General features: G+C 34.4%; 1 protein-coding gene and 1 non-coding gene across 2 annotated transcripts; both read left to right on the top strand.

Annotated features, from left to right (window-relative positions):
* The first annotated feature begins 9,427 nt into the window (after window positions 1–9,427).
* On the top strand, window positions 9,428–11,345 carry LOC141814550 (exopolygalacturonase-like). Its single transcript, XM_074702500.1, has 6 exons — window positions 9,428–9,556; window positions 9,809–9,949; window positions 10,125–10,301; window positions 10,380–10,669; window positions 10,810–11,038; window positions 11,124–11,345. The coding sequence occupies exons 1-6, from the start codon at window positions 9,428–9,430 to the stop codon at window positions 11,343–11,345; spliced, it is 1,188 nt and encodes a 395-aa protein (XP_074558601.1).
* Window positions 11,346–13,993: 2,648 nt separating this feature from the next.
* On the top strand, window positions 13,994–14,065 carry TRNAW-CCA (transfer RNA tryptophan (anticodon CCA)). The gene has a single exon. It is a non-coding gene; the product is annotated as a tRNA-Trp (tRNA).
* Window positions 14,066–25,438: the final 11,373 nt, after the last annotated feature.

Below are 25,438 nucleotides of genomic sequence, written 5' to 3'. Positions count from 1 at the left end.
GGCGAAACCGAGAGGGCCTCGCGCCTCTGGTCGAGTGGTCTATGGTCGTCTTCTTCGGATTGCTGTTTACAGTTCGTCTGATTGCTGTTTACTCAAACAGTCAAGCCGATCTGGTAGTTTCTTTTACTTTTTTCAATATTATTGTTGTTGAGATTTAGCTTTTAGATAGTAATTTTTTGTGTTTGATCCAGCTGTTCTACGAGTCTTTTGACGAATCGTTCGAGGGCAGTGGATCGTTTGACGGACTACCAAGGTAAATTATTTCTGTTTATTTTTAATTGTTAGTAGATAGTTCATTATTAAAATAAATATTTATTTCTGTTCTATTATTAATTGTTAGTAGATAGTTCAATGCTATCAATTGAAAAAAATTTATTATTAAAATTTGAATATGAAAATTTAATTAATAATTTTGCATCTAAAAAAACAAGAAAATTTAATTTTATATAAAAAATTTATTTTTAAAATTAAAATTTTAATTTATTTTAAAAAATTTTTAAACCCACCATTGTCGGTCTCAAGTCCGAATAAAAAAAGGGTGAAATTTTTTTTTTAAATAATAACAATCATTTTTAAAAAAATTTCGCCTAGGGCCCTCCGTGAACTTGAGCCGCCCCTGCATTCAATGTAACTAGTTTCAGTACACTAGTTTAGTCCACGCAGCAAGAACATTACCTACCGGAATGTAACCTTTGAAAATGGCAAGGGATCTAGAAATGGCAGAAACATGGTTAAAATTTTCAATACCTGTAAGAGAGAATGGTGGAGAGACCAAGACATTACAATTAAACAGTACCTAAAAGCTGAATGGTTTACCGGAGGGGAAGCTTTGCCGGAGAAGAACAACGCCGGAGCAGCGTTCATCGGAGGTAGGAAGTCACCGCACGAGGAGAGAACGCCAGAGGAGAGAACGCTGGAGGAGACAACGCCGGCCGCGGGAGTGTGCGCTGCGAGCAGCCGCGCGAGAGAGAAGACCAACTGCACCGGAGTAGAGTTCACCGGAGGTAGGATGTTGCCGGAGGAGAGTGCGCGAGAGAGTGCCGGAGGGAGGAGAGTACGTGGGAGGGAGGAGAGAACGCCGGAGGAGAGAACGAAGAAACGCGCGCGCACGAAGAAAAGGGTCGGCGGAGCCCTAAAATTGCGACTTTAGCGACGGAATTAAAATCCGTCGCTAATTAACGACGGAATTAAAATCCGTCGCTAATTAGTGACGAAAATTATTATTCCGTCTCTATTTATAGCGACGGATTTTAATTCTGTCGCTAATTCCGTCGCTATTTTATGAATTTCTTATAGTGTCAATTATTATAGCTCGTTCTATAAATATGAGTATAATTAAATTTTTTTATTATGGATGAACGAATATTAATATTAAAGTTTCCTTTCTTTCTTGAGATATGGAAAAAATAAGTAAAAATAAGTATTCATCAATTTAGGAAGCCCCGATCTCCCTCTTTAAGGTCTCGGTATGCTACCTTACGCATTGTGCCGAGCTCTCTCTGGCTTCAGTCGGTGTCTTTAAGCGAACACCGAGCTCCTGCCACAATCTTTACATATCTTCCAGCATCACGCGCTGACCTCATGACTTGGTCCCCCATGTCACGCACCGACTTCATGACTTGGTCTCAGCATCACGCGCCAACCTCATGGTTTGGTCCCCGCATCACATGCCGACCTCATGGTTTGGTCTCAGTATTGAACACCAACCTCAGAATTCGGTCCCAACATCATGTGTCAATCTCATGACCTGGTCTCAGCACGATCTCTACAGATCAACTTCCTGCACACGATATTTATTAAGACAGAGCCGTTCCGCCTAATCCAGAGAGGATATAACGGATTATTCTGCAAAAATAGGAACGCACTCTCAAATATTTAGCAACGGATGCAATCTTCCAAAGCTGAACGAGTATATAAGAATATTTCTAAACGGATGCTAATATTTTGGAGATCAACTACTATAAAAAGGTAACCCATGCCCGTGGGCAAGATACGCATACATATCTTCCCTAATTTCTTTAAGCTTGTAAACTCTTTGTGCCGAACCCTAACTTGAGCGTCGGAGTGGCGTGCCAGGACTCAACTCCGGTGCCACATTCTAACCCTCTTCTTTTTTAGTGCTTTTTAGGACCGATCTTTTCAGACGGTTCTTTTGGAGGAGCGTGCACGTCGGCCTAACCTTGAATTAGCGTTTGTACCATCTACGGTGTATCAGTCAGAACAAATTGGCGCCGCCTGTGGGAAAACTAAGTCGAGACGACACGATGGTAAACACTGGTGGAATAGGTGGCGAGCACGATTCTGCCGAAAAGAGTTACGGCGACAAGATGATAGTCACCCCTAAAAAGATTAATGAATTAGTTTCACAGACTATGATAAAGGTATTACAACAACACTCGTTGTTACCTCCTTAAAGAATTCCAGCACCTCTGTCGAAAGACCTTTCTCCTCATCGAAGACGACTCACGTCGAGGGAGGAGACCGTGCCCCTTCGCAGGGAGGATGTCTTTCTGGAAGAAGACTCGCATGAATTCAGGGCCGACCTATCTAGGCCTGACTACAAAAATAAGACAGTCATAGAAGATGAGGTAAACATAACACGTACGCCTTTTTCTAAGAAAATCCTGGAGCAAGAACTACCTTGGCACTTTCGACAACCCCAGCTAGGAGAATATACCGAATCCACAGATCTGGAGGATCATCTGTGCCGTTTCGAGAATGCTGCTCTGCTGCACCAATATTCCGATAGAGTCAAGTGCTAGGTTTTCCTGACAACCTTGTCGGGCTCTGCACAAAGATGGTTTATTCATCTTCCTCCCTCCTCTATACATTCTTTTGCTGATTTCAAAACTGCCTTCCTCCCTCCCTCCTCTATTTTAGATTTTACGGTGAATAACTTTTATTCAAGCCACAATCACATTTGATCTTTCGTTTTGTTAAAAAGTCTCGTATTTGAAAATCAAAAGAATCCATGAACCGGTGACCACACGACTTATCCCTGTATTCGATTAATCGATTGAACCGGCCGGTCCGAACAAACCCGAACATTTTTGGATGTTCCGGTTAAAAACCATGGATGGTGAAGCCACCAGACCAGAATATACCACCTCAACCGCTGTTGGTCCTGCCGACGAAGGAACCTGAAAAGAAAGAGCTGAGCGAACGGGTCAGCAGGGCGATTCCCGGTGGAGCCACTCCGACGCTCAAATCAGAAAAGAGGAGTATGGAAGTATGTGTAAAGAATTTGAGAGTCTTTCCCTTCGTACCTGCGGGTTTATATAGCAGTGGAGAGAGCATGATCTTCGGATCTTAACGCGTGTGATTGGCTGTTATTGCATCCTTATCGGCACGATCTCTAACTGTTTCCAAACATCCAACGGCTCAGCAGGGTTGATTATCTTCATTCAACGGTTGTGCACCTAAGTGTGCTGGATCTTCGAGGACCAAGTTTGGGAATTTGGTCACCACCCTTATCCTTTTAAATGAGCAGATAAGTCTAAGCCGAGAAGAAAGAGTCATCATAAGGTCAGAAGATATGTGCCCGAACTGTATGAGTGGTCGCGCTGAGCTGAGCGTGAGGCCGAGATGACCTAAGCATATGGTCGAGCTAAGTTGAGCGTGAGGCCGAGCTGACCTGAGCATGTGGCCGAGCTCATCTACATGAGTGGTCGAGCTGAACAGAGCGTGTGGCTGAGCTCACCTATGTGTATGGCCAGGCTGAACTGAACGTGTGGCCGGGCTGAACTGAACGCGTGATACTAGTACCAAGTCCTGAGGTCGGCGTGTGATACTGGACCAAGTCATGAGGTCGGCTCATGAGGCCGGGACTAAGTCATGAGGTCGGTGTGTGATACCGGGACCAAGTCATGAGGTCGGCTCGTGAGACCGAGACCAAGTCATGAGGTCGGCATGAGATCGGTGTGTGATACCGGGACCGAATCATGATTTATCCTTTGACCTTGTATATGCTAGGTTGGATGCCACTTTGGATCGATTGTTGACCTTTTTTTGTCACGTCAGACTAGTCGAGACTCGCCATATCACAAAGTTTAACTAAGCCGTCCTAGGTTCGCACATATAGATTTTCGAATAAGTTCTATTTTCTCTTAATTTTTGACTCAACAGGTCAACTTGATTTTTAACTATATGTGCCACGCAAGAGCAGTAGGATTCTTCCGCATCAACACCAAATGAGATTTAAATTCATGCTCTCAACAAAACAAAATATAAAATACAATATCTAATTTTGTTCTAGTGAATAACTTTTATTCAAGCCACGATCACATTTGATCTTTCGTTTTGTTAAAAAGTTTCGTATTAGAAGACGGAGGTGTGTGCATATATATAGATGGACTCCAACGCCCTTCTTTTATCAAATTGAATGATGGATCCATATAATGGTTGTCTTGGACTCTAGTTCAGCCTTATTTAAGATGCTCAATTGAACTTCTTTAATGGTATAATTAAAGAAGTATGAAATATTTATTAAATTTATTAAAATCCACTCCTTCCATACTCAAAGTCTAGCCCACTTCTAATTCTTAATTATCCTGAGCCAAATCTTATATTTTAGATTTTACGGTGATGATAATGTTGGGTTTCTCTATGCTTGTTTTAAAATTTTATTTCACTAAACAAATAGCGAAAGTGTAATAATCTATATTATTACAATATGCACATAAAAAATCACACAAGGATACACAAGTATGCAGACATAATCATAAAAAAATGACATAAATAAATTATACCTGTTAGATGATGCGAAGTGGAAAAGACATCAACTAACAATCTTGTGAAAGGTTGTCTCTACTCGTATCTACATCGAGATCTCCTCGAGACGACTTTACTAAGCCACGTGTCATGTCTCCATTTAGATACTAATTGAAGAAAGGTGATGAAATGATCCGAGAGAAGACCTTCGATCTAATTCGGTATCTGACGACTCAAAGCAACCCGACTATATGAATTGAACTGAACAGAGATGATTATGTCATCGTTCAAAGGTGAGCTGGTTCACTGTCAACAAGGAGTTGAGAGTCTAATGGTGTGGGAGTTCTGACAACAATAATTGCTCGTCGAAATAATAGCTAAGGATGAAGGAAGAAGGATACTTCGTGGCAGAAAAACAATCGTCGTTTCTCCTCTTGCTCCTTGCTTCCACCGTTGGTTGTAGCTCTTTGACAACTGGTGGTTGGCCAGCTAGGAAGGTGGCTAGTCAAACCCTTGGATGTCAGTGGAAGACCACCATATGGAAGCCCCTTTGGTTGGCAACAAACCCTAGGGTGGTCGGTGTGGGCGTGGGCAACAAACCTGTATTCATTGACTCAAAATCCAAATCAATAGCCTTAAGTTTGGTTCAAGACCAAACTATGTTGGTTCAAAATCAAACCACCTTTTAATTAAAATCAAACCAATTTAGTTTATAATTAAACCAAAGAGGGTCGACTTTGTCTTTAAAAGATGTGACTCATGCACACTTCCATTCTGACAAAATATCTTCCATATTTACTCTTCTTCTGGTTTAAGAAAACTCAATCTATCTCAATCTGAGAATCCAATTCTAAAACTCATTTTATATTTCTTGAATAATCTCATAGTGTGTGCGACCTTATAGGTCCTTATTTATGTTGGTCATCCATAATTAACTATTATGGATCGATCATGAGTGGCACCTAGTAGTACATCACAGTTGATTTCAGAACCACTTCTGAACCCTTCAACAACTATAGTTGTTTGTTTGTATGTTCCTTTAAAGCATCTTATACCTGCTTAATTCAAAATATGATTTATGTGTCAATCCCCAATAGGTTGACTACGTCACATCTAACCCAATCATTAGTTCCTCGTCCAGCGGATTCAAATTACTCAAAACATCTATCCAAGAGGACTATCATCTTGATGTATTTCTGTTTTGACCAAAGACTTACGAGTAACAACCTAACAAGTAGTCATAGGATATATGTTTTCTAGTAAAATGAGTGGTAAATCCTCTATGAACTACTCAATCACCTTCGAACACTTTGACTTATACTTAATCATCTCGGGTCCACACCTCCGTAAAGACGTTTGCTTAAGAGTCTCCATGACCAAGATGACTTGAATACCTCAAGTCAAGGGAAACTTACACTTAAGTTGCAATGAGATCTTCATAGATATGTATAGAATCACATGAAGTTTCATGGTCAGTCACTTTCGATGAACTAGTTATCTTTAACTAACATCCACATGTTAACTCTAAACATCTCAATATTTCTAGCGAGTTAGGATCGACTTCCTGGTAAAATCAAAGAATCTAATATGTGCTAGTCTTATAGAATCAATGATGTTCGGTCTCATCAATTCATTGATTATAGAATATTTTAATATGTACATAATTACACATGTAGAGATATCCACTAATTGTGATCCAATCACAATTTCTCTCATGCTATGTATTTTATTGTGGACCTCATTAATTGAGGTTAAGATCAAATCAAAAATATAGAGAATGCACACTCAAATAGTGATTTTATTTATTTAATAAATAATATATTATCTAAAGTAATGCCTTAGGATACCTCTCAAATATAATAGATAGTATGATGTTATGCTTGAAATTGTTGTTTGTTGTTTGATAGATTTCAATTTTGATGTCAATTACGACTTTCAATAATTGATGGCATTCCGATTTTTCCACAAAATCGTATTGGTCCATTAAGGCCCCAATATCCAACAGAAGTTTCTGGACCAGCCAAAGGTGATGCTAAGTTTGAACTCCAATGCAAACAACAAGAATGATTCGGTAGTTTGTGCAATCAGAGGATTGTGCAACGACACCTGTTCTGTTTAGAGGCTCTTGTGAGTTGCTTCTCTGTAAAGGAGTCTCATATTATATTAGTGAGGGGATACAGATATCTTGCAATAGATATAGCAAGTCTATGTTTATAAGAAGTCGGCAGTAGCTATGGATGAAGCAAATAGATTCAGCGAAAAGCATACTTGCTCTAGCAGTAATGTGCAATATGAATTATGATACCTATTGTAGTATGGTCGAGCATACTTGATTCCACATTTGTTAAAATGGAAAAGAAACTGATGAGGGACTAGTGCTACAAGTATGCAAATGTGCCAATTCCAATATTTGACAAAACGGAAGAAACTAATGATTGTGAACAATGTACAAAATGCACCAATTTACAGTAGTCATGCTGCATAAGTTAAACCAAATAACGGTCCAGGTGAAATAACAAACGAAACAGACCCGGCTCTAGGCATAGGTCGGTAAGGCCTGTGCCTAGGGCCCAATTTTAATTGGGGCCCACTGGTTAGGATATTTAGGGTTAAAGGAGGGTAGGATTATTGGATTTAACCCGAAAAGCCCCGATCCGCATCCGCTGTCCCTTCGCATTCTCGCCGATCTCGCCTCATCAAAACCCCGATGGCCCGATCGCCTCTTCATATCCCCTGTTCTTCGACGCAGGCGAAACCGTGACTTCATCTGATATCTCCCCTGTCCTTCGACGCAGGCAAAACCGCGACTTCATCTGATCATCTCCCCTGTCCTGAGCGTCGGATCCCATTTCTCGCGAAGCAACGCCGGCTCGCCGCCCCATTTCTCGCGAAGCAGCGCCGGCTTGCCGCCTCATTTCTCGCGAAGCACCGTCGGCTCGCCGCCCCATTTCTCGCGAAGCAGCGCCGGCTCGCCGCCCCATTTCTCACGAAGCACCGCCGGCTCACCGCCCCATTTCTCGCGAAGCAGCGAGCGAAAGGTTGGGCGTCAGCCGTCGGATCGGGTAGCCCATTTTTCATGAAGCAGTTGCTGATTGCGCCCTGGTTCCTGCGTCGGATCAGGTAGTTTTTTTTTCTTTTGCTTTATTCTTCTACAGTAGCCACCATGTTTGATCGCAGAACATAAGTGAATCTGGTTAAAGTTGAAGATGTAGAATGTCCAAGCAAATAAACATATAACCAGTTAGAATGTATGTCATGCCCAGGGGTGTCATTACCTCACACCAGGAGGCGCCTCGACACCTCCTGCAGCCAACCACCCACACCAAGACTGCCCCTGCACCAACAAGCCAACTCCACAACCGAAGGGGTGGAGAAAGCACAGCAGCTGCTTCCAAGGAGAGTCCCACAGGCCAATGGGAGGTGCAGCAGCAGTAGCTGCACCCTCCTGTCGGCCTGAGAACATGCCACACCCACAGACACACTCCTCTGTTCCGGCCAGCAAGCTGCCCGTCGGGTATAAAGAGCTCAGTTCATTTCTTTAATGCACTTCTATGTTTTTATTGTTATCAATGTCTTTAGGATTTTTTTCTATGAATATAAAATTTACTTTTAAAATGAATACAAGTATCTCTTAGAAATTAGATAAATTTTTTTTAAAAAATAATTTTTGGATTAACTTTTTATTCTGACAATTATTTTCATGTGAAAGACATTAATTATATATCTTAGGATTATTAATAAGCTTCATTATTTGATATTTCTTAAAACAAAAAAAAACATTCATTCAACAGTTAGATTGTTTAACTTTATATCAAATAAAAATAGAAAGTATTCCATCTTAGTAGCTTTTTAACATTTTTATAATTCAAAAATAGAAAAAAAATATTTTTTAATAGTAATTTTAGTTATTATTATTATTTATTTGAGAGAAAAAAGAAAATATTGATCCCACCGAGTAGGGGTGAGTAAAAATTTGATTAAACCAAATAAATCAATCGAATTAAAAAATTTGATTCGGTTATTTCAAAATTTTAGTTATTTTTTTTTTAATCGGTTAATTCGGTTCGGTTTCGGTTTTAAAATTTCTTATTCGGTTAAATCGAATAAACCGAATAAATTGAATTATTCAAATTAGAAAAATATAATTTATAAATTTTAAATAAATAAATTTATAAATCCCTAATTAATTAGTAAAATTTTTATAATATTTAAAAATTTTGATTAATTCGGTTAATTCGATTAAAAACTGAATTAATCGATAAAATATCAGTTCGATTTGTTCGATTTTTATTGAAAAATTTGGTCGATTCGGTTGGTTCAAAAAAATTAGTTTATTTGATTTTCAATTTATTCGGTTTAGTTCGATTCGATTTTAACCGAATACTCAGTCCTACCATCGAGATTATTATTTATTTGAAGTTTTTATTATGATTTATTTGAAGTAGTCTATATGAAGACTTTTTCGACAGAAAGAACGGAGGGGAGTGCCATGTGGTCACCATGGCAAGGAAAGCATTTGCGATGATCAAGCAACACCCCGATTTGCCTCTCAATTCAAGGTACCCAAGCAGGTATAAAATCTCTCCTTTTTGATCCATTTCATCATAACTTCAACTCTCGATTCAATCAATAAAGAAATCGTAGAGATTTCAAAAAAATAAAAATAAAAATAAAAGAGAAAAGAAAAGAAGAAATCACAGTGATGGTGGCAATGGAAATGAAGCTAGTTTGTCTTTGCCTCTGCCTCTACTTCGTGTGCCATGGAATTGCAGGGGTGAGGGCGAGCGGAACTTACAATGTGAGGGATTTCGGTGCCAAGGGCAATGGCGTGACTGATGATAGCCAGGTTCAGTATCTTTGCCCACCATGTGACTTTTAGCTTTGAGCAGGATACAAATTTCTATGATCTGAATTGCTAAAGAAAAGAAAACAAGACTTGATGATGATGATAACAATGAATTTGCTGTATGTTTTAGTTTCATTACAAGTTTTCTTTCTATCTTTTTCTTCTATCATTTAAATTATGACATCAAGGTCTAGGAATGTGCTTGCATTCTCTATATCAGGAGCCCCCCTAACACTTTCATGCTTGATCTAGGCATTTACGGCAGCTTGGAAAAAAGCCTGTGCTTCATCTGGACGAACCAAGGTTTTGGTACCTGCCGGAACATACTTCCTCAACCCTATCGAATTCAATGGCCCTTGCAAAGATGTCAATGACCTGATATTCCAGATTCATGCAAGCTCACTGTCACTTCTTAAAATTCATTTACTTTTACATTCATGATTCATGCATGAGACAATCTATTTAGTTAGTATAGGATGATTACCATGTGAAGCTCCATGTCATGACAAGCACTTTAACTATGTAGCTTAAGCTAATTGTGCCGAGCATTGCTTGTCTGTGAATGTAGGGAACATTGAAAGCATCGACGGACTTGAATAAATATGCGAATGGTCATGGTTGGGTGATGTTCGGATGGTTAGACCACTTGACCTTAACTGGCGGAGGGACCTTTGATGCTCAAGGAGAAGTGTCTTGGCCATTCAACAATTGCCCAAGACAGAAGCATTGCAATCCACTACCATCGGTACTCATCCCTTTACTGAATTTCCGCTGATGCTAAGCTCTATGTTTTCATAAGATCTAATACTTTTTGTGTTTGCAGTCACTCATCTTTTTATACACCAACAACACTGTTGTCAAGGATATAACAACTGTGAATAGCAAGTTCTTCCACGTAGCTTTGTTGAATAACAATAATTTTAAAGGCAGCGGAATCACAATCAAGGCCCCAGCCAATAGCCCTAACACCGACGGTATTCACCTAGAGGGTAATTCTGGAGTGACCCTTTCCAATTCTCACATTGGCACGGGTGATGACTGTGTCTCCATTGGGCAAGGCAACTCTTTCGTCACAATTAGTGGGATCGCTTGTGGTCCTGGCCATGGCATCAGGTTAGCTACCACATACAATGTCATCAATCTTTAATCATTAACTCATGTTTTTTTGTTTATAGAATCGTTGGCATATGTCTTTGATTGTTATAGTTGTATCATTTTGATGTTTCACTCATATTAATTCCTTTTTGCAATAGTATTGGGAGCTTAGGAAGGTACAATTTCGAGAAAGATGTCAAGAATATTATTGTGAGAGATACTACTATCATTGACACGGTAATGGGAGTGCGCATCAAGACTTGGGAGAACTCGCCTGTTCAAACTACAGTTCAAAACGTCACCTTTGAAAATATCATTGTGAAGAATGTTGGAAATCCCATCGTCGTCGACCAAACTTATTGCCCCTTTCCCAGTTGCGATCACTCGGTTTGTATAGAGGGTTACATATAGACCATGCTAACTTGCTTCATTAATATCACTAATAATAATTTCATTGTGCACATTTTTATAGAAATCTTCACGTGTGCAACTAAAAGACATCAATTTCAAAAACATTCGAGGAACATCAGCATATAAGGAGGCAGTGATATTAAAATGCAGCCAAGGGCTACCATGCCAAGGGCTTAAGCTCGAGAACATTGACCTCACGAGTTCAGGTAAAGACAAGGCAATGTCTATTTGTCTTAATGCTCGAGCTCAATTTTCCGGCAAAATCAACCCTCAACTATGCTAGTGATGCGGGTGAAAAGGCTCGTGTAACTTGAACGGTTAGGTGCTTGAAGCCAAGCTTTGCTCATCGAGGATTAAGTTTGTGGCTCAACAAAGGTTGATGTTATTATAGTGTTGTGAGTTGTGAAGAATTTCGAAAGTTAGAGTTGATGTATGAAGACAGCGGTGGCTTTCACTTAGTGCACCCTTCTTCTTATATTTGATATTTATTGATATTTGCAAGATTGTTATTTAACTATAAATGCCTTATTTTAATATTCCTTTTAAATTAACAAGATTGTTCAAAGAGTTTTCTTTTTTTAGCTAGATTGATATTTTCTTTTCCAATAGTCTTTGCAATTCACCTTCATCCTCGTCTACTCCACTAGACTGGATTTTGCTTGCTTCGAACCGTACTTAGTTGGATTAAGCTTTGACTTGATTCTTTTTTGAGGAACGGTACATATAAACTTGAATCTTAATTTTGTTGTTTCGAGCTGCACTTAGTTGGATTATGCTTTGACTGGATTCTTGGTCGAATGAAAGGGCGACATGATTAGAGCATGTCCACCTTGAAGGAGTTGGCAATAGGGTACGAGGAGCTCAATTCATTTCTTCAATGCACTTCTTTATTTTTATTGTTATCAATGTCTTTAGGATTTTCTTTATGAATATCAATGTCTTTAGATAAATTTTTTTAAAAACTAAATTTTGGGTTAACTTTTTGTTCTGACCATTTTTTCCATGTGAAGACATTAATTATATATCTTAGGATTATTACTAAGCTTCATTGTTTGATATTTTTTAAAACAAAAAAATAGAAAATATTCATCCATAATTAGGTCCCACCAAGATTTGAACTCGGGTTAATGTCCTAACCACTGGTTAGACCATGGGGCCGTTACATTGATTTATTCGAACTTGATTATATAAAATAATATATTTGTGAGAGAAGTTTGAATTTGAAAATCAAAAAGGAAAGTAAATTAAATATTTATGATTATTTTACTTGCATTTAATGATGGATGATCTCAAAAGGATTAGCTACTATTAAGGGAGTGTTTGGTTGGGGGTAATCTATGATTACCTTGGTTATCTGTTCAAGGTTATCGTTGATAACCTTGTTTGGTTCAAGTTATAATCGATTCCCAAGTAATATAACATTACCGCCACATCAGCAAATGGGTTATAACCCGGTTATGTGATTACCTTGGCAGCCTAAGGTTTTCTACGATTCCGGAGGTTAACGAAATTTTTTCCATGATTACCCTCCGATTTTAAAATTGAATTAATTAAAATGTACTACGAAATCTAATTAAAATCAAATTAATTAATTCAATAAATTTTAATTTAAATATTTATAAATTAAAAAATAATTTATTTTAAAATTAAAAAAAATAAAATTAATGAATTATATTTATTAATTTAATAAATATTTTTATAAAATAATTATTTTAATGAATTATTTTATTAAAAAATATATATTTTTAAAAATTTTAAAATATAAAATTAACAAATTATATTTATTAATTTAATAAATTATTTTATTAAAATAATTTTTTTAATAAATTAGTTTATTTAAATAAAATTATCATATTATATTTATTAATTTAACGAATTATTTTATTAAAATAAATTTTTTATTAAAATAAATTTATAAATTTATTTTAAATTTAAAAATATAAAATTAAGGAATTATATTTATTAATTTAATGGATTATTTTATTAAAATAATTATTTTAATAAATTATTTTATTAAAATAATTATTTTAATAAATTATTTTATTAAAATATATAAATTTATTTTAAATTTTAAAAATAAAATTAACAAATTATATTTATTATTTTAATATTTTTTTATTAAAATAATTATTTTTAATGAATTATTTTATTAATAATTAATATTTTTTCCTATTATAATAATTAATATTTTTTTAAAATAAACTATGCACTAATCTCCTTAATTTATATTAATAATTATAAAAGAACGTTTCCCATAAAATACCATGAGTATCTTCATGATAGTATCTTTAATATATTTTATTTTTATGATCACTTTTCTTAAATGGTGTTAATGAGGATACAATGTCAGTTCAAATGATAAAATACCATCAGCTTGATTTTTAACTATATGTGCCACGTAAGAGTAGTAGGATTCTTCTGCATCAACACCAAATGAAATTTAAATTCATGCTCTCTACAAAATAAAATATAAATTAGAATATCTAATTTTATTCTAGTGAATAACTTTTATTGAAGCCACAATCACATTTGATCTTTCATTTTGTTAAAAAGTCTCGTATTAGAAGACTAAGACGAGGTGCGTGCATATAAATAGATGGACTCCAACGCCCTTCTTTTATCAAATTGAATGATGGATCCATATAATGGTGGTCTTAGACTCTAGTTCAGCCCTATTTAAGATGCTCAATTGTACTTCTTTGATGGTATAATTAAAGAAGTACACAATTTTTATTAAATTTATTAAAATCCACTCCTTTCATACTCAAAGTCTAGTCCACTTCTAATTCTTAATTATCCTGAATCAAATCTTATATTTTTAGTTCAAATTTATACTCTCAAACAATTTTTTTTAAATAAATTAAAGTAGTTAACGATAATTGATCAAAATTATTTATGTTAACTTAAATGTTTTCTCTCCCATAATCAATTGGATCCGTGGCGCAATGGTAGCGCGTCTGACTCCAGATCAGAAGGTTGCGTGTTCGATTCACGTCGGGTTCATATTTTTTTTCTATTTTTTTAATCAAGCTTAATCTTTCTCTTCGGTCAATTATGAAAGGTAAATCCTCAAAGCATTCTGCGAAGTAACATAATTCAATCTTCTAATTCTGAAAGGATATGGTAATATTTATCCAGACAAACTTAAATAGAAAGACTTCTAATAAATTAATACGTGCATTTTCTACTTTTAATAAATATATTCAAACACTTGTAGCTTTCTAGCAACTTTAGCACGTTTTTATTTAACAATCATTTTTTATGTTAAATAGCTAAATTTTTTTAAGTATAACTTATTTTAAGCTGTAAACATAATTCAACAATACAATTTAAAAGTGATGCGTGGATTGACATATTAACCTAATTATAAAAATAAATCAGTTTAAAAATATTAGTAAATTTTATATGGATGTTTGTTAATTTTATATCTTATAAAATTATGTTTTAAATGATGTATATTTTAATTTAATATATTTTATAATACAAATATAATTAAATGCCACAACTAATTGTTTAGTTATTAGAGACCAAAATATAAGTAAAAAGTCTTATATTGTGAATTTGATATTACCATATTTAAAAGACAAACCAAAACAGAATTACATTGTGGAATGAATCACTATCAATTTCACAGTTAAAAAGAAACAACAAATCACTGCTTGAGACTCCAATTTACACAACCACATTTCACCCTTCAATCTAGATGATTAATCATAGTGAATCCCGCCTAAAAATAGTATGCATATCTTTCGAGCAACAATGCAAACTTGATTCCACATTTGTTAAAATGTGCAATATGAATTATGATGCCTATTGTTGTATGGTCTAATGTGCAATATGAATTATGATACCTATTGTTGTATGGTCGAGCATACTTGATTCCACATTTGTTAAAATGGAAAAGAAACTGATGAGGGACTAGTGCTACAAGTTTGCAAATGTGTCAATTCCAATATTTGCCAAAATGGAAGAAACTAATGATTGTGAACAGGATACAAAATGCACCAATTTATAGTAGTCATGCTGCATAAGTTAAACCAAATAACAGTCCAGGTGAAATAACAAAGGTAAGGTGCCTGTCTGTTATTATAACCCAACTGTCAATCTAGTAAAACCAAACAAAATCTTAATCCAACAGTGGTATGCTCCATGTGTATGAGGTAAAAGCAACAAGAATCACATTTACAGTTTTAGTTCAATGGGCATGAATGGTAGAACGTAAACAGAAAAAATATGTATTTTGGATGAATTCATAATTACTACTTAGTTAATTGAAGAGTTGGGTAAAATTCTATATGAAAGTTGATATCATTTTTTTTAATGATAACTACTTGGTTTAAGTACCATAACACTAAAACATTTAGACAAAACATAGTAAGCTTATACCTAAAGAAATAGGATATTGTTTCATGGAAAATGTGAGTTACTCTTTTAAGCATGTTTGTCTAAGTATAACCATGACTAAAGTAGTCAGATAAGTCAGGGCCCCTGTTGACATGCCATCAAGTGAGAACACATGCACGTAGTCCAATCAGGTTACTGTGATCCATTCAGGGTGAAGGAATAGGATGACAATATCAAACCACTATAGAATGCATCAATATATTGATATAAGAACAAAATTAATACTACAGGTGAAAGATATTGCATATGAATGCATCAATATCAAACCACTATAGAATGCATCAAAACAACAAATCACTGCTTGAGACTCCAATTTACATAACCACATTTCACCCTTCAATCTAGATGATTAATCATAGTGAACCCCGCCTAAAAACAGTATGCATATCTTTCGAGCAACAATGCAAACCATAGTCAACTTGAAGTTGTTGTCTCTGGTAGCTCCGGGAGTACGTAAACTGATACGGATCATCGAGGCTAGTGTTCAACACTATCTCCATAAAACGATATTGCTCCGCTACAGTGCTAACGGATAACAACAATTCGTTCCCAAGATACAATAACGAACGTCTCAGAATAGTAGCACTCCAAATTCCGAGACCGACGAATTTTCTCGTAGCTTTTTGGACTTCGAATGCACTAGATGGGATGAATGCACAAGGAAGAGTTAAATCGATGAAATTCGATGATTTTTTCAGCATCTGGAGGGATCTATTTATACCAAATAAAGAGGTTGAATGCCATTTGGAAGAGAGGATGTGTTCTTTGGGCTAGATCGATCTAGATCGTCCAATCTGGAGGGTTGTAACCCTTCACATAGCCCACTTTAATCTCATCCATCAGATCTGAAGGGTTGTGACCCTCAGATCTCGCCTATTGTCATCAGCCATCAGATTTGGATCTAATGATCCATTTAATCTGACGCTTCAGATCAAGTCTCATCCCAAGCGGTCAGATCGTGACTCTTCGTGATCCAACGCTTCAGATCGCATCATAAGCGATCCATCACACCTCTTTGATCAACGGTTGCCATCCGTTCGCCCAATCAACAGTCCAGTCATCTCTTCTTGCCCATGTGGATGCCACATAGGCATTGCCATGTCAGATACGAGCCTGACACGTCACCCAAGTGCCACGCAAATACTGCAATGTCATCTGGAGCATAAATTTAAGCTTCTCGCGACGAGGCGAAGTGCAAAGTGCGCCTACAAAACGCACATTGCAGCCATTGCACCCATTGCGTGCGTGGCGGGCTTACAGGTGCGAGCACCTGCTCGCCCCTGAGAAGAGAGCACCTGGTCTTTTTATGTTAACTTCATTAACACAACATCATTAATAAGGAAAGAAAACACATCGAAAATTTCTGATGTGGGACTATTCTCCCTGTATTTCCTTATATATAACATTAATTAATAATTAATGTTATTCGGACCAATCTTAAACAATTAATTTCTCATTCACTCTTAATTGATTTTGAGCAAATTAATAGTCTAAATCTATCTACGCGAAACGTAGAATATGCTTCTGTATGGTTTTGGTCTAATTGATATTAATGGTTTGTGATATACTTTTCAACAAAAATAAATTGGTTGCAAAAGAATTTCTTACCAAATTTTGTAACGAAAAAGATTTTCATCATAAATCTATGACGAAAATCCATTTCGCTGCAAATTTGCAATGAAATCTTTTTCATCGCAAAATCTAGGATTTTTTTACGGTTCTTTGGTTTTGTGTAAAATTTACGGCAAAATTTATTTTCATTGCAAAATTAATAGCTAAATTTGCAATGAATTTTGTGATAAAAATATTATTTATTGTAAATTTTGCAATGAATTTTTTTATCACAGAATTTTGTGATGACTTATATGCAATGAAAAAAATTGTTGCAAAATTATTGTAAAAAATTTTGCAATGAATTTTTCTAAAATTTTAGTTGCAAATTTTGTTGCAAATGATAGGTTTTTTATAATGCGTGTTTGAGAGAAAAAATAGACAGAAATCAGTTACACACTTCCTGCAATATGCCACCTAAAAGAGATCGACGAGTGACACCGTTGGAGGAAGTTTATGATCGTGATCAAATTATGGTACTTGAGGAATGACTCCAACAAATGCAAGAACAATTCTCCATGCTCACGATGCAATTTGGAAGTCTTGAATCAGGATCCGAATCCACAATATGTGGGGGAGAGCCTTGAGACAGAGGAAGATAATTTGGACAGGGTGGCTTTGATGACCTAGATGGAGACCAACACTATCAATTGACCATAGGCATGATGACAATCGACTGTGAAAGGTTAGGATTCATATTGATATCCTTGAATTTTATAGCAGCCTACAACCCAAGGATTTTCTAAATTGGATAACTAATGTGGATGATATATTGGATTTCAAAGAGATTTTAGAAGATCGTAGGGTGCAATTAGTGCATGGGGGTGTGTCACTGCATGGTGGCAACAAAATAAACTTCAACGTTCGAGGATGGGCAAGGCAAAAATTACTTTTTGGGTCAAGCTACAAAAACATATATATGCAAGCTGCATTCCTTCCTCACAATTATATCCATCTTATGTATCAAAAATTACAAGATCTACGTTAAGGGGGCATTTGGTTGGGGTTATCATTGATAACCTTGGTTATCCGTCCAAAGTTATCAACTATAACCTTGTTTAGTTCAAGTTATGATCGATTCCCAAGTAATACAATATTACCGCCATATCAGTAAACGGGTTAAAATCCGGGAATGTGATTACCTTGTCAGCCTAAGGTTTTCTACGATTCCTGAGGTTAATGAAATTTTTTTCCGTGATTACCCTTTGATTTTAAAACTCAATTAATTGAAATGTATTATCAAATATAATTGAAACCGAGTTAATTAATTTAATAAATTTTAATTTAAAATTTTATAAAATTAAAAAAGATAATTTATTTTAAATTTTAAAAAATAAAATTAACTAATTATATTTATTAATTTAATAAATTATTTTATTAAAATAATTATTTTAATGAATTATATTATTAAAAAAATATATAGATTTATGTTAAATTTTAAAAAATAAAATTAATAAATGATGTTTATTAATTTAATAAATTATTTTATTAAATAATTATTTTAATAAATTATTTTATTAAAATAAAATTAATGAATTATATTTATTTTATGTTAACAAATTATTTTAATAAAGTAATTTTTTAATGAATTATTTTTTAAATATAAATAAATTTATTTTAAATTTTAAAAAATAAAATTAATGAATTATATTTATTAATTTAATAAATTGTTTTATTAAAATAATTATTTTAATGAATTATATTTTAAAATATATATAAATTTATATTAAATTTTAAAAAAATAAAATTAATAAATGATGTTTATTAATTTAATAAACTATTTTATTAAAATAAAATTAATGAATTATATTTATTAATTTAACATATTATTTTATTAAAATAATTATTTTAACAAATTATTTTTTAAAATATATATAAATTTATTTTAAATTTAAAAAAATATTAATGAAATATATTTATTAATTTAATAAATTATTTTATTAAAATAATTATTTTAATAAATTATTTTATTAAAATATATAAATTTATTTTAAATTTTAAAAAAATTATAAATAAATTATATTTATTTTTATATATTATCAATTTATTATCATTATTAATATTATTAATATTAATATTATTAATTTAATTTAATTTATTTGAATCAAAGATAAAATAGTGAATATTAAACTGGTTATGTTTTATTTCCTTCAAATAAATAAGCTGAACCAAACAACATTAGGTTATATTTTATGCCCCATAACCAAGGTGATATAAGATAACTTGAACCAAACACACCCTAAGGTTCTAGAACTATAGATGAATATACTAAAATATTCAAGACTCTCTTAACCTATTCGACTATATTGGTGCAATCAATCTCTGGTTAAGGTTGACTAGGTTGACCAAGCTCGAGTTGACTCAAGTTGGAGTTTTGATGTTTAATTGGTTATCTGATACATCAAGGGTTTGCAATAAAATATGCAAGACTCTCTTAACCTATTCGATCATATTGGTGCAATCAATTTCTGATCAAGATTGACTAGGTTGACCAAGCTCGAGTTGACTCAAGTTAGAGTTTTGATGTTTGATTAATATGTTAAGTTAGTTAAGCGAAGAGTCAAGTAAGTCAAGATTGACTAAAATACTTGACAAGATACGGAAAGTCCAAGTAGGTCATGGGTAACTGAACGCTTGCGATCGGAAGTCCAATAGGGAGTTGACATGAGAAGGAAAGTCGAGTCATAGAGGATTGAACATTTAACATGAGAAGCGAAGTCCAAATGGGTCATGGATGACTAGACACTTAGTGATGATGGAAGTCTTAGTAGCTCAAGGTTGATTAGATGCTAGATAATAAGAAAATCCTGACATGTTAAGATTAATTAGATGTTAGGCAATAAGAAAGTTCCAACAGATAAAGATTGACCAAATGTCAAACAACGATAAAGTCCTAACAGGTAAAGGTTGACCATTCCATGTGCTTGGAGTTGTTCCAAGCACCTGGAGCTATTCTAGGTGCTCGAACTCCAATGCCCAGATCTATTTCGAACACCCGGATCGTCATTCCAGGTTAGCGCGAGCTGTTGTCGAATGGATTAGGCCAATGCCTATGTCAACAGGTTCTAGGTGCTCGGATCACTTCCAGGTGTCCGAAAGGCCCTGAAGTTTGAAATTAGCACAATGGTCAGTTTGAAGATACACACTTGATTTACATCTTCGTTCAAGTTTGTTTTTAGTGTTTTACATTGAAAGAAAATGGAGGTATACTTTAAAATCGATTTTGAAATTATGTTATGTATTAAGTATGATTTTGAAGCACCCACGAATGAAGACGGAGATGAACTCGAAGAACATAGATGGACGAAAAAGCAACAAGACAAGTTCATGACCAACGGTAAAGTAGAGTTCCACCTACTAAACGTCTTACCAATGTAGGAACTGAACCGAATAGGCACTTACAACTCTGCCAAAGAACTCTAGAAAACATTCCTAGAGCTCCATGAAGGTGCCGCAGAGGTAAAACTAGCTAGACGAGATCTACTAAGGAATCAACTTAGCAATCTTCAATTGGAAAATGGAGAAAGGGTGGCACAACTACATGGTAGGCTCAAGGAGATCTTAACAAATCTCCATAATCTCGAAGAAATTGTTTCAAATTGGGCCGCGTTATAGTATGTGTTAAATGCCTTCCCACAACTCAAGAATGGGTATCCATAGGAGACTCATACTGTATTTCCAAGAACCTCGAGGTAAGCATTTTAGAAGATTTTTTTCACTACTATGGAATTATACAAATCAAGATGTGCATGTTTAAAAGAAACAGAGAAGACAAATCACAACCTAGCACTAAAAGCAAAACAACGCGAGTTAGATTCAGAATCTTCAATGGATGGAGATGAAGAAGCCTATCTGATAAGAAAAATGCTTGGATTTTTTAAAAAATAATAAGTTTGATAAGCAACATACCTCAAGACTATTGAAAAAGGAAAAAAGAAAGTAAGATGTTTCAATTGTGACGAAGAAAGTCACATCAAGGACAACTGCTCTAAACTCAAGAAGATGACCAAAGAAAAGGGGAAAGAAAAGACAAAGCCCAAACACAATAGTCTAAAAGCAACTTGAGAACACTCCTTAGAAGATTCGGAGTCAGAACAAATAGCAAGGCTTGCACTAATGGCAAAGAATCAAGAAGAGTCAGAAAGCTCAGCATCAAGCAACGAGAACAATAGTGCAAGGGGAGCCTCGACAGACAAATCAGACACGATAAGTGAGGTAAGATAACTACCCTTAGATCAACTTTATGATGATATTAAAATGTTGTTGAGATCAAATAAATGAATGGAATTAAAATAAATTAAAAATGAATTAGAAAATAGAATGGAAAATACATGTTCTAAGGATGAACTTGAAAATTTTAAAGATGAAAATGTAAAATTAAGGAAACAAATAGAAACACAAAAATTAGAATTAGAAAGCTCAACATCAAACAACGAGAACAATAGTGCAGGGGGAGCTTCGACAGACAAATCAGACACGGTAAGTGAGGTAAGATAACTACTCTTAGATCAACTTTATGATGATATTAAAATGTTGTCAAGATCAAATAAATGCATGGAATTAAAATAAATTAAAAATGAATTAGAAATAGAATAGAAAATACATGTTCTAAGGATGAACTTGAAAATTTTAAACATGAAAATGTAAAATTAAGGAAACAAATAGAAATACAAAAATTAGAATTAGAAAAAATTTTCATTGGTTCACATAATCTGAATATAATGTTAAAGAACCAAAGAATAAAATTTCGATAAGGATTAGGATATAAAGGACCAAAATACACTTATAAAAATTTTAGGGGGTCAAATTAGAAAAGAACCAAAATTGTTTATCCCAGAAAAATATTTGATAAATCAAGTAAGTTTAAATTTATTTTGGGTTTCAAAATCTATTTTAACCAGTTAGAAAATTTTATAGGATAGTCAACAAAAGAAAAAGATTATTTATGTGGCTGACTTATATGCAGAAATAATTTCTCGATATATTATGTATGAAATTTTTATAAAAATTCTTTTTTTGTGGATGTATGACTTGTTCTCTAGTAGCACATAAAACTTCAAATTTTTTTGAATGTTTTAATATTATTTAATAATTATAAAAAAAATCATGTTTTTAAATTAAAAAATTAATTAAAATGCATTTTCATTGAAAATCAATTTTCTATGATTGAAAATATTGTTCTCTATATATGATAAAAATTTTATAATTTTTTATAATATGGATAATTAATATCAATTTTTTTTAAAGGGGAGAAAATAGGAAATTAGACATAAATGCAACGGGAGTGAGATTATTCTTATTGTATTATGCTTGCCTTCTATTTTTTATTGCTTGCTTTCTTTATTTTATTATTAGTAATTTATACTAATTTTAAACTTAGTTTGACTAACATAAAAAATGAGGAGATTGTTAGTACTTAATAGAGTTTTAATGTATAGTCAAATAAGTTTTAAATTAGGTCATTATTATATTTGATATATGTGTTTAAGTGTACAGAAACTTAGAATAGCATACGCATTCCAGTTGACAAACATTGGCAGAAGACGTAAGTAAGCGAGAAGGATGCCACGGAAAGGAGTCGGCGGACTCAATCATCCAAGGTATGAGGAACTATGAAAGAGTACTCTGACAGAGAGAGAAGGATGCACGGCAACGAGCCGAAAGGGCTCGATGCATCCGAGGGATGAGAAGCTGGAAGGAAGACTGCGTAAGACGACCAAGGCTAAACGGAAGAGAAAAATGGTCAACCGAAAGCGCTGGAGCTATTCTAGGCGCCTAGACTCTAGGGGCCTAGATTCATTCTGAGCGCTTGGATGCATATTCCAAGTCAGCATGAGCTGTTATTGAATGGATCAGGGCAATGTCCATGTCGGTAGGTTCTAAACACCCGGATTACTTCTAGGCACCCGGAAGGCCCAGAGCCATTACATGGACCGTTGCTAAGTGGATGGAGTTTCGACAAGTCCAGGCGCTCAAAGATACGACATCAGCACAACGGTCAAATTGAAGAAAAACTTATAAATAGATTAAAGCTTGAAAAAGAAGATACACACTCGATTTACATTTTTATTCAAGTCTATTTTTAGTGTTTTACGCTCAACTGTTGTATGAAGTCTCTCTACCTCCAAATCATTTCTAATGAGGAGCTTTTATAGTTCTTGGACTAACAACCCTAGGATTGTAACCAAGTAATTTATGTCTCATATTATTTTTTATGTTATATTTGTCATTTTAATTAGTGCGCCCTTCTTAAAACGTTAGCAAGAGAAATTAAGATTCTTTTTGCAGGTTGTTATTCACTCCTCTCATCTAGCAATCTATGAACCGCTTCAACTACACCAACATGTTGAGGTTAACTGGATACCAAACAAGATGAGAATTCAACTTTAATAAGACTGAAATAGGAGTAGTAATCAATTGATGGAGTATATCTATCAACTAATGATCATAAAACTCTAAAAATACGATTGTTACAATACTATTATAGTAATGATGAATGGTAATCATGAACAGTAAATTGCTACAGTTAATCAATTGATGGATTATATCAACTGATTGATAGTAGTTTACAGTATATAGAAGCTTTAAGAAATGATTGAAAAACTTGACTGATATCATCGATCGACTGATTATGGGTATTAGTAGACTGATGTTGATCAGAAATGAATAGAAGCATATCCATCCGATTATTCAATTTGAATGATGTTATCAGTCGATTGATGTCGATCAAGAACCGAATAGAAGTACATCCATCCGACTATTGATTTAATTGATAACATCAATCGACTGATAATAGATATCACTAGACTGATGCCGAGATGGATGAAGTTGTTAAGTTGACAAGTCAGTGTAACGTTCGAATCTACAGTGGATCAATCGACAAATGGATAAGATCAGTAGACTAATATGTGAAAATCAATTCCGACCTAAAGGCTATAAAAGAAGGGGTTCGAGGAGATTTTTGAAGTTGGTTCTTAAGAGGTTAAAGGTGAAGTGATGCTATATTTTCTACCATCAAGAGACAATCTAAAGCGATAAACAACGCATCAAAGCAAAGTTCACTTATAAAGTTGTAACTTTCATTTGTGTTTGTATATTTGTTTTGTATTTTATTTTTGTGTTGCTTTCTAACAATAGGTATTGTAAAAGTATCTCTGCCTCCTGAAGATATCTGAGAAAGAGAAGGATAGTGGTGGTAGATCACTAGGACTAGGCGTCTTGAGAGGTGGTGAACCAAGTAAAAATCGTTTTGTTGTGCATGTGTTTACATTGGTTTATTGTATTTTATTTCCACTGCATACTAACAATATATAGATGAGCACAATATCGAGACAAAGCATTATTATTCACCCTCACTCTAACTCGCATGGGTCCTAACAGACCACATCTCCATTTTTTGAAGAATATCAAAAAGCATTGCAGATAGAGAGAAGATTCAATTAGCATACAAGTTCTGGAGTATCTCAGACATGAGGGGTGAGTGGATCGGAGATTTCGGGCGGGATAGCGATTATCGCGGGGGCAATATTGAATCCATGGATTTGACTACGAACGCCGGAAACAATCTTCTAAAACCTGTTAACTCGGAAGAATAACAAGAGATAGGGAAATAAACGGCATTGCCGAAACTTTTATTCAACCAAAACTTCTTCTCCCAAACATCAACTCATAACATGTTTATATAGACTCAAACTCAAGAAAGATTCCTAATAAAAAGAAAAATTTCTTAACCGACTCAATTCCTAAAAATCCTAAACAGGTTTAAAAAATCCTAAAAGAAATAGAACTTTTCAAAACTACTCTAAATACCAAAAACTCTAAAAATTACTAAAAATAAAAATTATCAAAATTAATAATAAAAATCTTTGGATGCTCCTGCATCAGTCGCCCCAGATTGAAAGAAACTCGTCCTCGAGTTTAGAGTAATGTCAGGTGGTCGACCAGGAAGAAGATCGTCTTGCACCAAATCAATAAAATTTATTAGTAGTTGTTGGACTTTAGAATTCTCATCGATCCATTGACAACACTACAAGAAAACAGAGTTTCAGAGACAAAAAATTCTATCTCTGAAAATCATTTTTCCATCTCTAAACAATGTTTTGAGACAGAATATTTCGTCTCAAAAAACCGTTACTGAAAGCCCCGTGTCTAATTTTGAGATAGAAATATTTTATCTCTAATTTCAAAAATGGATTGAAATTAATTTTAAATATAATTTTCGTTTCTAATTTTGTTTTGAAATCATCATTAATCTGTCTTAGATTACATATCAAATATAATTTTAATCTGTTTATAAATTCATTTACAATTCTATTTATAAATCCGTATATAAATTTTATATCTAATTTTGTATTAAATCCG

This window comes from Curcuma longa, chromosome 21 (genome assembly GCF_044706935.1).
Source record: "Curcuma longa cultivar G26 ecotype Majalengka, Jawa Barat chromosome 21, ITB_CL_G26_1.1, whole genome shotgun sequence".
NCBI lineage: Eukaryota > Viridiplantae > Streptophyta > Magnoliopsida > Zingiberales > Zingiberaceae > Curcuma > Curcuma longa.
Note: the sequence above shows the minus strand (reverse complement) of the source record. Positions and strands in the feature narration are given on the sequence as shown.